The sequence below is a fragment of the Protopterus annectens genome, chromosome 3.part0, assembly GCF_019279795.1.
Source record: "Protopterus annectens isolate FY-2018-M chromosome 3.part0, PAN1.0, whole genome shotgun sequence".
Classification (NCBI taxonomy): domain Eukaryota; kingdom Metazoa; phylum Chordata; order Ceratodontiformes; family Protopteridae; genus Protopterus; species Protopterus annectens.
The window spans coordinates 1,840,623,867-1,840,637,004 of NC_056731.1; the positions used below are offsets into that span (position 1 = coordinate 1,840,623,867).

At 40.3% G+C, this 13,138-nt stretch overlaps 1 protein-coding gene across 1 annotated transcript in view; it reads left to right on the top strand.

Annotated features, from left to right (window-relative positions):
- The window catches only part of CCHR3.PART0H1orf35 (chromosome chr3.part0 C1orf35 homolog), a 208,154-nt gene that overhangs the window by 116,107 nt on the left and 78,909 nt on the right, over positions 1-13,138 (top strand). Inside the window, exon 6 of the mRNA XM_044066034.1 lies at positions 12,510-12,592. Within this exon, the coding sequence (XP_043921969.1) occupies positions 12,510-12,592 (83 nt within the window). The remainder of the gene's footprint in view (positions 1-12,509; positions 12,593-13,138) is intronic.

Consider the following 13,138-nt stretch of genomic DNA (forward strand, 5'->3'; position numbering starts at 1 on the left):
TCATCCCGGGCCTCAAAAAAGGACTGCTGACTAGAACAAATTCTTCTAGCTCTTATAAACTGAGATTTGGGTATGTTCTGGATGATATGTTGTGGGTGGAAGCTGGTAGCATGTAATAATGAATCAAATTCAGGGAATTTTCTAAACATGCTAGTTGACAAAGTATTGTCATCATTTCTAGTAACTTCAACATCAAGAAATACTATCCTAGATGTGTGACAAGTCAACTTGAATTCTATTCCCCAAATATTGTTGTTAAGATATTCAAGAAACTCCATAAGATAAAGTTCATCAGCTTTCCACACCAACCAACAATCATCCAGATACCGACGCCAAATATCCATCTCGCACATATAAATATTATGATTATTGTCATAAATCATAATTTCTTCTATATATGCCATGAAAAGATCTGCATATATGGGTGCAAAAGATGCACCCATAGCAGTACCTTTAGTTTGCCAGTAACATTTATTTCGAAAATAAAAAACATTACTGGACAAAACAAGCTCAGTAAGACATACCAAGAATGTATTAAATCCTGGTCGATATAAACCTGATCTAGTCAACCAATAGTCCAATGCCTGTAGGCCTGCCCAATGTGGAATGTTGGTATAAAGAGAGGTGATGTCCAGAGTGCATAATAGCCATTGTGATTCAAGTTGTGTATTGTTGATAATATCCAAGAATTGTGTGGTATCTTGGATTCTGGCTCTAATAAATGCCAATAATGGTTTTAAATATTGGGTTAAATATTCAGACAATGGTTCAGTGAGAGACCCATGTCCAGACACAATAGGCCGACCTGGTGGATTAGTAACATCTTTATGGATCTTGGGTAACAAATATAAATATTGTTTCATGGGTGAAACAACCATTAATTGTTCTTTCGTAGATTGTGTAACAATACCCTCCTCCACCGCCTCAGTCAAAAACTGACCAATTTGACGCTGAAAATGAGATGAGGGATCCAAAGGCATCTGTCTATAATATTCATTGTCACCCAATTGTCTCAAAGTCTCATTGTCATAAGCAACCTTATCCAATACCACCACTGCTCCACCTTTATCAGCTTGAATGATGACCAAGTCTTTATTGTTAACAAGCTCATCCAAACTATGTATTTCTTCAGTAGACAAATTATTATAAGAAATAGGTAAATCCTTAAGATGACAATGTAAGTCCCGTAGGACATTTTTTTGAAACACCCCCACTAAATGTGTCATCGGTGGGTTAAATGTAGATTTTTTGAACCTGAAATCCTGAGGTATATCACAAACATTCTCAAAAAACAACTTCAGATTCAAAATTCGACAAAAATTTATCACATCTTGGGCCAAAGATTGTTCAGAAACAAAGAACCCAGGGACAAAGTTAAGCCCTTTGTTTAACAATCTGAGTTGACCATTGGTCAATTCAACAGAGGAGATATTGTGGACATTAGAATTAGAAGTTAATGTTGAGTCATGATTTTCAATAGTGTCTCCAAACTCTGTTTGGATGTTCCTTTTCCTGTGCTTCCACCCCCCTCGTCTGTATCTAAATTGAGAGGGTGTGGACAGTTATCCCTTTTAGCCTTGGGTGCCCCCTCACTGGAGTATTCTTCCAACTCACCTTCCATGTTGGAAGAAGTATCCTCCCCAGAGGTACCACTAGAAAAAACAAAATTTTTCTTAAGGATGGATTTTGGCCTTTTTCTTTTCGGAGTGGATGATCTCTTATCATGCTTATTATCATCTCTGGGTAACCTGAAAGAAACATTTTTAGATGTATCAAACGGTTTACCCCTCTCATAATCACCCACATCCCTAAAAAATTTCTTAGGTTTCCTGTCCTTAAGGGTGGCTTCCATCTTGGACAAATCATTGCTAAGTTTTTTAATCTGTGCAGCAAAAGAATCACAGGCTTCAAACTTGTTAGACTCTAAGCAAACAGTTTCTAGGTCTTTGACACCTTTTTGCACCTTACGTTCATAAAAATGAGCCAAAGCATCCATAAATCTAGAGGAGGCTAATTGTTGAATATGAACCCAATCCTCAATGAGTTGGTCATCAATATTGGAGACCAAAGGCTGTATCTTGACCCTAAGGCCCCGTGGAGTAATATGTTTCTCCTGATATGCTTTAAATAAACGTAGATGCCACACATTGGTCCTAACCATCTTCATATTCTTACCCAACCTGGTAAAAAATAACTCACATTGTGTATCCAAATTAGATCCCACAGTCACCGAAGTGGATGACAATCCATGTTTGTCCAAACCAAACACAGATAAATCCTCTACATCAGAAGATAAACCCTGAATGATGGGTGAAAGTGCCATATTCTAAACCTCAAAACCAAGCACAACCAAACCAAATAGAATATATCAACAAGTATGAACAAATGTAACACTCAATAAAAATTAGTGTTGAATATGTGCTGATACATACACCGACACAAAATGTATATCATATATTATCCAGCCTGTACACAAAAGATATAACCTAAATGAGAATTCCACCAAATATTGAATAGATCCAAAACAAGACCATTATACAGAAAAATACCAATAATCAGAAAAATATACAATATGATTTGTCATATGTATAAGTCTTGTGGATCAATATTCAATTGTTTTGACCAATACAATAAACAGTCAAAATAAACTGACAACCCCACCAAAGTCGTCGTACTGCGTATTGGTCAATCTTGGAAACCAAAAAAAACAATACCAATCCGCATAGGGTATTAAAGCAATGCCCATATCTATGTGTATCAGCCTGGAACCACCTAATATGACAACATAATCATAGAAAATTTTTTTCGAACCAATATGGAGTGTCAGTGTTGATCAGCAACACCAATATTCATAACATACTTGGACACATTACAAAAATGATGTGGTTGTCTCCCAAAAATCCCATAAGTCGAAAATCTTGGTATATGTCCCAAAAACCACAATATGACTGACTAAACCAAATAATATATATCACCAAATAATATTGACAATATATGACAATATTCACCCAATCCTGAATAATAGAAAGAATGTACCTGGGAGCCAAAACCATAAGCATCAATAATGATGCCTTTTATATATATAACATATAAACCTCAAAGCCTTGTTAGGACCAAAATTGTGTATACATCAACCTAAATTGTAGTAACAAAAAAATAAAAAATAAAAAATGTACAAATATTAGGATATAAACATCCTAAAAAATTGAACTTACCTAGAATAGTAATTCACTATTGATCAAATGTGTAAACCACATCCAAAACAATACAAAAATATATATCTAATATTAGACGCAAAATGACCCAGAATATGAGCAAAATAACGGTCCTAAACATCAAAATCATTCAGACTACATATACCTAAGTCCGCATGGAAATGGACACAGAAAAATAAAAAAACAAACATAAGATGAAAAAATTAGCAAAGATAAATCAAAAAATATAATCACATACATCTGTTATACCATAACCGTACCACATTAAGCTTATGCCACACATGGTCCTGCATATCCACAAAACCAACAGTACCAGAATTACCCATTCTAAAGACTTAAACCTTGCCTGTGATATAAATAGGACCTGCTGGCGAGATAGGCATGTATCCCAGAGACTACCCCATCTATGGAACAGGCTCCCCATCCATGTGAAGCAGAATTTCTCTCTAACTCGATTGAAATGCAACTAGGACAACTGGATGGGAAACCAGAAATTTATCCTTGATTTGGCACCTATGTCTCTAATGCAAACAGGTAACCTGCAAATGGTTCATCTTCCAGGCCCATGCTTACACTTATCAAGGGTATCAGAACTTGTCAAAGATTTGGAATGTGTGGCTAGGCTTAAAAAGGCCCTTGTGGTCGTTAGCCTAGTAAACATCTATGAACCTGTAATGCAACAACAGAAGCATGCACGTATGGGTAAACTGTTAAATGTCTAGCATGTGTATATAGAAACATAAAAAAAAAAACCTCCCAACATCATTGCCTACAACATAAAAAAAATGTTATTTGGTCTCAAATCATAAGTAGCTTACGTTTTTGAGACATGGCTGCCAAAATATTTACCTTGAGAGAGCAGCTCAAGAGGTGACTCTTGATATCCATGTCAAGAAGACCAGGTGAGGGTTATGATTAGCAATATGATCATAATTCTTTAGTGCATGAAGTTTTATTTACTTGCACATACTACCAGTTGCAGAATGAAGAAAAGAAAGGAAGAGATTGTAGGTGCACAGAGATTTATTGGCTTTGAAAGTATTTAGTGAGTGCTATCAGGCAAACCTCCCAACTTCTTTGTGTTAGGATTCTGGACAAATCAAAAATTGAGGGGAGCATGTTAAATAAATATTGCTGTAGTTCACTTAAAGTATGTTAATAGAATGAAAGGCTTTACATCAGCATGTATTTTCTGAGCAATAAGCAATATGAGCCTATAATATCTGGCATTATTTACTGATTAAATCCAGTGATTTACCAGAAAATCAAATGTTTATTTACAATTAGAGGGAAAAATTTGGGTGCAATATCTGGGACTGTTGAAAAATTCAGCAGTCAAAAACCAAGTACCCCTTTGGGAAAAAGTAAAACACCTTTCACTATTCTTTTTAAACCGTTTTTAAAATTTATTATAAACTTCATTCTCCCATATATTCTGTTTTCCAGTGTGGTAAAGTGAAGTTCTGACAGCCTTTAAAAGCTGTTTTACTTTCTGCTGTCAGTTTTGGCTGGCACTGTTTGCATTTAGTCCTAAGTGTGAGACGCTATGTCAACAATGGTTAAGGTGCCTTTAACAAGGTTTTGTTAAGTACTCCTTAGCTCTTTTAAGATTGGGTCTCATGCTAAGGAAGCGCTTAAGTTTCTTTTTCCTGATATTGGAACATAATTGTGGTACCCTATGCGCACACATGTTGAAAAACGTAAAAAGGACAAAACAGTCTAGTGACTAGAGTACAGGCAACCCAAGTTCATTTAGTGGCTTGGATGCCTGTAGGAGTTTGCTAGGATGGATGGCAGTGGAAGGCCACTGTCTGCTTGGCAACTCTGGCTAACCTCATGGGGTGATACCCTAGGGGACAGCACTAGATGTCACATCTAGTGGAGTCCAAGTCTACTAAGCCAGCTCTGTCCCAGTGCACTTCCAGAGTTACTTATGGGTAAACGAGCATGCAGATGAATGCTTCCTCTTAGAAGATATTAGTAACAGAGCTTGGAAGAGGTGTCAAGGGGGGGTTCTCCCAAGAGAAGAGGGCGGGCTACCCTGCAGAACCAGCAAGCTGACCTGCTCCCTACCACCTGACTCTTGCCAGGGAATGGAGGGGCGATTGGGATTTTCAGGTTGGAGCAGATGGGCCATAGGTCTCTTATCTAGTGTGAAAATACCTGGCTCCTGTTTCCCCAGAACAAATTTACTTGTTTTATTTTGCTTTTATTAACCAGGATATTCCAACTTTGCATGATGACAACTTTTTAGCAGAGGCCCGGGGAGAAAAGCTTTGCAGTATACTAACAGAGATACAGTAGCATTTAACATGGTACAGACATGTGCAGGCATTTCATATATATCTACATTAGAAAGTCTTTGTGTAATTTACACACAACATCGCACAGTCGAATTCCAGTTTAAAGAGGCAGATACATTGATTATATACAATGATGTGGGTCGCAATTGATTAGTTTGTGGTTAATCCAAAATGACCTGATTGGGTGCAGATAGCGGAGTCATTTAGCAAGAATCCTGCAGGGAACAAAAAAATGGAAGAGATGGTCTGTTTCCTGTTTCATGAATGCTATGCTTGAAGTTTGGATATCTCTTACTCCAGATATTTTGACTTGTATGTATGGTTTATAAATAACACACATGGCTTATCCATTGTACAGTTTTTTAGTTCTCATTCATGTAGTGTGTTTGCAGAGTCCATAGAAAATCATTAAATGTTCTCTGTGTTTTAATGTTTGTAATTATATTGCAGTGCCACACAAGTGCGCATAATAGGAACACAGATTTATAACACCTTATAGAAAAGACTGCCTGCTGGTGAAATTAGATGACTTCTGCAAAATGTAGTGTCCACAACTAAAGTGAATGCATTAAGATGTTCTTCATCTCACATTGCTGCAGTCCTTACATATGGGTAGTCCGCTGTCCTCGGTCGGCCCGAATACCAAAGTATTAGGCTGACGTCGGTCAAGGCGCTAAAGACTGACATCAGGACGTCAGGGTACAAATGCGCATGACCGACGTCATATCCTCAGTCTTTTTTGCCGCATGGTCCGATGCAGAAGCAGCATTGCAAGTGCCGTTCGGCGTTCTGAAATTTTTCGAGTTCGGAGTTTCAGACCGAATCAAAGTTGGCTAAGTACCCCGTTGGGGAATATTTTGTTTTTTTCTTGCCTCAGTGTTGTACCGGATGTCAGAAAAAGTGAATAACTGTATTTCTTGTGGGAAACAGATACCGCATAGGGATTATCATTCTTTGTGTATTCCTTGTTTGGGTCCTGAGCACGACGTTGTTGGGTGTCGCTTTGTGCTAGGTTCAATAAGCGCACTATTAGCGAAGGTTAGATTGTGCTAGGCTGGTCTTGAAGCGGTGCAATTATAATATGCCGTCGGATTCTCCGGCCGCTTCTTCGAAGAAGCGCAAAGACAAAGCAGTTAAACCCAGGCAAGAAGAGTCGTCCGTTCCGGACGCCGGTTCTTTAGAGGCGTCAGTGGAACCGGTGGTTCCGACGGCGGCTTCTCTGGAGTCCCAGGGGGAGACTTTGATATTGCAGGATGTGGCCTCTCAGGAGGCAGGTCAGGCTGAAGGGGCTTCTCAGGTTACTGTACTCCCCTCCCTTCCTAGGGTGGTTAGGCCCTCTCCTTCTGTTTCCAAGGCTTCTCCCAGAGGCAGGCCAGGTTTAGCTTCTGTTGGTGTCACTCCTAGTTCAGCAGGGTCTGTGCCCAAGAAGCACATGCTTAAAATGGCAGAAGATTTGATCACTTTGATTAGAGGTTCTTTGCCCCCTCCTGATAAGAGGCCTAGGGTGGAGCCAGAGTTGGGGAGTTTTGAGCAGGCTTCGGATGTTTCAGAGTCTTCGGCTGAAGACTTGCAGGAGTACTCTCCTTATTCTGATTCTGATGCAGATGATTCGACTCCTTCTGCTTCTCCTCCAGAGGATTTTTCTTTTTCAGAGACTCTTCATTCCATGAGGGAACAGTGGGAAGGTCAGGACTTCTCTGATTCCAGGAAAAGGCTTAGGGAATTTTTGCTTTTACCCCAGCATAGGCCCTTGGCTATACCCCCTGTTCTGGATGTTGTGGAAGATGTGTTTGCAGAGGCTTCACTTAATCCTGATTCTCTGCCTCCTGCTCCTGTTAAACCGGATAGGTATTACAGGGTGCCTGAGGCTCATAAATATCTTTATAAGAGTCCTAGGGCGGACCCAGAAACTGTTAGTCAGGGACCTAAGGGTGTCAAGGCCCAGGGTGTCAAGGCCTCTGTTGTAAAAAATCCGGTTCCTCCAGATAAGGAGGCCAGAGCTTTGGATAGATGGGGTAAGAAAGTCTATACATCTTCTACCTTAGCTATGAGGGCTTTGAATTGCCAGTTTCATATGTTGAAATATCAAAACTATCTTCTTTCTCAATTGAAGTCTAAGGTGGATGCTCTGGCAGAAGGCATTGAGTGTAAAGAATTACAAGATTTGGTGCATGTCTCTGAACAGGTGGGTAAGCATTCTTTACAATGTGGTTTTGATGCTGTACAGGCCTCGTCTAGGGTGGCTGCCACTGGTTCAGTTCTTCGCAGGCACGCCTGGCTGAGGGATCAGAATTTATCTGACCATGTTAAGACAAGGATTTTGGATGCTCCTTTACAGTCTGATGTGTTGTTTGGTTCACCTGTGGAGTCAGTCTTGAAGAAAATGGAAGACAAGGCTAAGTCTATGCAGGCTGTTAAAGATTTTTTGCAAGTTCAGCCTCCGAAGTTTAGTAGGAATTGGCCTGCTAAGGGTTGGACGTATCCTTCTTATGATTCTCAGTCTAGGGGTAGATCTAGACGTGGTAGGGGCAGAGCTCAGAGTTCTTTCAGACCTAGAACAGGAGTTCACCTGCACAATCTTGGTGAGGGCAGGGGCCAGTCCTTTCGTAAACAGGCCCAATGACCTACCTTTTCAGCTGCCAGATCCTTCTTGCCTGGCAGCACCTTTGGGAGGAAGGTTGGCACTCTTCAAGGAAAATTGGAATTTGATTACCCAAGACAAATGGGTATTGGATATCATACACCAGGGTTACAAGTTTTATTTCCATACCTTGCCTCCTTTCAAAGGCATGCCGGACGTTCTTCCTCAGCAAAGACTAGAGGCTCACAAACAAATTTCTCTGCTACTTCAAATAAGGGCCATACAACCGGTCCCTCTGCCAGAAGTGGGCGTAGGATTTTATTCTCGCCTGTTCCTAGTACCGAAGAAAGGGAACACGTGGAGACCAATTTTGGATTTATCTATCCTCAACACATATCTGGACATTCCCAAGTTCAAAATGTTGACGTTACAACAGCTTTTACCTCTGCTGGGCAAAGATCACTGGATGGTGACTCTGGATCTCAAGGAGGCTTACCTTCATGTTCCTATCAGGCTCAGTTGCAGGAAGATCTGTGTTTTCGGGCTGGGACTTCTCATTATCAGTTCTCTGCATTGCCCTTTGGCTTATCTACTGCGCCCAGAGTGTTCACGAAGGTTCTGGCTCCAGTGATAGCTTTCTACAGGCTAAGAGGAATACAAATCTATCCTTATTTGGACGATTGCCTGATTCTGGCCCAAGGAAAGGACGAACTTCTTCATCATTTACAGTATGTGATAGCAGTGTTAAGATGCCTGGGGTATTCTGTGAACGAAATAAAGTCCAGTCTAGTACCCTCTCAGGACATGTGCTTTCTGGGTGTGAGACTGAATACAGCATCCCAGATGGCCTTTTGACCCCGGACAAACAAAAGAATCTTTCTCTTTACTTCCATCAATTGTCTCGTCAGTCCAGGCTGACTGCAAGGACAGTCCTTCAAGCCTTGGGGTTCATGGCATCTTGTATTCTGGTACTTCCCAATGCCAAACTGCATATGAGGAAGCTACAATGGTATCTCAAAAATGTATGGACACAGCACTGCCAAGATATGGACACTGTCATTCAGGTAATACCTTGCATTCAAAAGGAATTTTTGTGGTGGGCTCAGGAATGTCACCTAAACAAGGGACTCTCTGTGACCCGGCCAGAGGCGAGTCAGATTCTAACAACAGATGCCTCAGACAAAGCTTGGGGAGCTCATCTGAATGGAAAATGGGTACAAGACACGTGGCCTGCCAGACTTCAACATCTACATATCAACTTGAAGGAGATGTTAGCAGTCCAATTTGCATTAATAGCTTTCAAGGATTTACTACTTCCAGTGCAGGTGTTGGTTCTAACAGACAACACAACTGTCATGTGGTACATCAACAAGCAAGGGGGAACGCATTCTTATCCTCTATGCAGACAAGCAATGATTTTGTGGGAGACTGCTCTCAGTTTACAGCTAAATCTTCAGGCAAGGTTTCTGCCAGGAGCACAGAACTCCTTAGCAGATGTGTTGAGCAGACAAATTATGGATCCCCACGAGTGGAAATTGGATCCTCAAGTATTTCAGAAATTGACAGTGTTATGGGGAACTCCAGAAATAGATCTGTTCGCTTCTCCACTAAACTACCAGCTGCCAAAGTTTTGCACAAAAAGGTTTCATCCCACAGCCTGGAAAGTGGATGCTCTCTCATTCAATTGGAGCAATCTTCATGTGTATGCCTTTCCACCTCTGCCTCTCCTCCCAAAGGTACTCCTGAAGGTCAGACAGGACAAGCCAAACATGATTTTAATAGCTCCAGATTGGCCTCGACAGCACTGGTACCCATTACTGAGAAGTCTGGTACGGAGCCTCCATGGCCTTTGCCTTCGATTCCTCACCTGCTGTCTCAGGAGAACAGTCATTTACTCAATGTCAAACTTCACTCTCTACATCTAACAGCTTGGCATATTCTGTTTTAAACCCTGGAGGGTCTCAGCTTCCACAACAAGTTTTGAATGTTATTTTGGAGGCCAGAAGGCCTAGTACAAGGAAAGTGTACGCAGATAAATGGAGGAGATTTTTATTTTGGAGTACAGCAAAGGACTTTGATGTTTCTAAGCCTAATTTAAGTGTGGCTCTTCAATACCTTACTGAGTTACTGGACAAAGGTTTGTCCTTCTCCTCTATTAAGGTTCATGCTGCAGCAATTTCTGCTCACTATGACTGTGACCCACCATTGTTTTCTCATCCTTTGTTTAAGCAATTCCTTAGAGGGCAAAGAATATAAGACCCCACGTAGAGCTCCTACTCCTGCTTGGGATCTCAATTTTGTGTTGGAGAAACTCACTCTACAACCTTTTGAGCCTGCAGCTACTGCCGAGTTGAAATATTTATCATGGAAGACTGCTTTTTTGTTGGCCATTACCTCTGCGAGAAGGGTTTCTGAATTACAGGCCCTTATGGCGGTTGAGCCTTTCTTAATTTTCCATAAGGATAGGGTATCTTTGTGTACTAATCCTTCCTTTATGCCTAAAGTGGTTTCTAGTGTGGCTTTAAACCAAGCTATTCATTTGCCTACTTTTATGCAAACCCCAAAATAAAGGGAAAAGATTTTACACACTTTGGATATACACAGGCAGTTGCGATATTATTTGAGCAGAACTAAAGGGTTCAGGCAGTCTCAGCAGTTATTTGTTTCATTTGCTTTGGGTTCTCAGGGCAAACCTGTTTCAAAACAAACTATTTCTAAGTGGATTGGTTTTTGTATTGCTTTCTGTTATTCCCATCATGGTAAGGAGATTCCAGCTGGGATTAGGCCTCATTCCACTAGGGCTACTGCCACTTCTACAGCTTTTTAAGGGGGGTGGCTACTAAAGATATTTTGGAGGCAGCCACTTGGAGTTCAGTGCATACTTTCTCTAAGCATTACCACCTTCCACTTTACTCTAAATCTAGGGCTGGTTTTGCCACTGCAATTTTACAGGGCATTTTGGCAGCTCCTAATGCTTTATAGTTTTGCCATCCTCCCTTACCTCTGCTTTGGGATTCTACCCATATGTAAGGACTGCAGCAATGTGAGATGAAGAACATAGTACAGTTTTGTACCTACCATAAATGTAGATGTTCGAAGATCCACATTGCTGCAGTCCAATTTACCCTCCCTCCTTCCCCTCTGTAGTTAGAGGCGGTTGTGTGGTTTGAGTTGTGAATATTGTAAATATTGTAAATATGATTAGTACAGGGGTGGTTGGTTGTTTTTTGCTGTCTTTTGGTTTTGGCCTTTCTTTTTAGGGCCTTCTGACATCTGGGGCAAGAAAAGACTGAGGATATGACGTCGGTCATGCGCATTTGTACCCTGACGTCCTGATGTCAGTCTTTAGCGCCTTGACCGACGTCAGCCTAATACTTTGGTATTCGGGCCGACCGAGGACAGCGGACTACCCATATGTAAGGACTGCAGCAATGTGGATCTTCGAACATCTACATTTATGGTAGGTACAAAACTGTACTTTTTCCACTTTTTCTTCAATGGCTTCCATTCAGGTAGAGGATCACCAGACATGTTATTTTTTTATTTACTGAGCTCTTTGCAGTGTTGGACCACACTTACATAAAAGCTCTCGTAAGTTTAATGTTTGTTAAGGAATTTGAACTTGATCATTAGGAAAGACTACTGAAATGTCTCCGGTATGTTTGATCATGAAAGTTCCAATGCATGTTGGATTGTAGTGACTTTCAAAGCCACTTTATGTTCATCCCCAATATTGTTGTGTTCTCTGCCACACTACCTTAGAGATTGTGCCACTGTGCACATTTAAGAAACAAAGACCTACTTTTTTAATATTTTGTGAGCTGTCTATGTTTTACTTTTTAAATAGTAATTGTATTTAAATGTATATAATTTGTTTTTATTTATCTGTACTTCACCTTAAATGCTAGAAATTTTCTGTCAAGCTGATTTCATGAGAAAAGTATGACTTTTCTCATGAATTTGATTCCTGCATTCTCCACGTGCTTTTTTTTTGTGACCCTGCTGAAGTCACTTAGTGCTGTTAGGTCACCCCATTAAACAAGGTCTATATCAGAACATCGAATGATTAAAATCGTGAATGCTCTAAAGAGTGAAAATGTCAGACCTCTTGTTATTAGGGGCTACACCCCCCCCCCAACACCCCCACCTAAATATATATTCCCACTCTGAGATCACACTACAGTGAGAAAATGGCAGATGTTCTGATCTTCACTGTACTGCAATTTCGAAAAAAAGCACTTCGAGGTGTGGCAGTTTTTAATCATTCAATGTTCTGATATAGACCCTTTAAACAGGCAGTTATGCTTCGTAGATTTAACCAGTTAAAATAAAGTATAGTAATTAAAAAAAAAAAAAAAACAGGTAAATGCATGCAAATAGTAATGATGCATACTTTATATCTTTTAACAGGATCTTGCTGAGGTATGCAAACGTGAAGGAAGAGATCCTGACAGCAAAGATGTCGACAGAGTCTTAGGTTTAGGAAGCTCAAGGTACATTTATTTAATAATGCATGATAACATGATTTCCTGAGAAGTTCTGAATTTTTAATTTCTACATTACAGACTGATGTAAAGGTATCATAGTAGTGGAGGAGTTGTATCAATTCTCAGCTGCAGATCTTTTTTTTTTTTTCGAATCTGCATGTCTTCCCTGATTTTCATCAGGTGCTGTGTTTCCTGTCGTATCTAACCAGAGATCTTTATCACCGGTGGGTGTGTGCGCATGCTTGAGACACTGTCATACTTTCTAGGTTTAATTTTTTTGCCTTGTGCTCACTTTGTGCTGGAATAAGCTTCAGCTCCCCTATGGCCATGAGCTGGATAAAGCAAATACTCAAAGAATGAATGCATGAACAATGAATGATTGAGTGAACATTATAATGATGTTTTTTTATTTGTTTTTTCTGCCTCCTTTTGTTCTGATTTTACATAGTTTATAAGTGATTTACTAGGTTAATGATGCAGGGGATCTTTTTAAGGCTATCCACGCTTCCCAAATGTAGTTAACAAAATGTCCTTTATCACTGTTTCAGTATT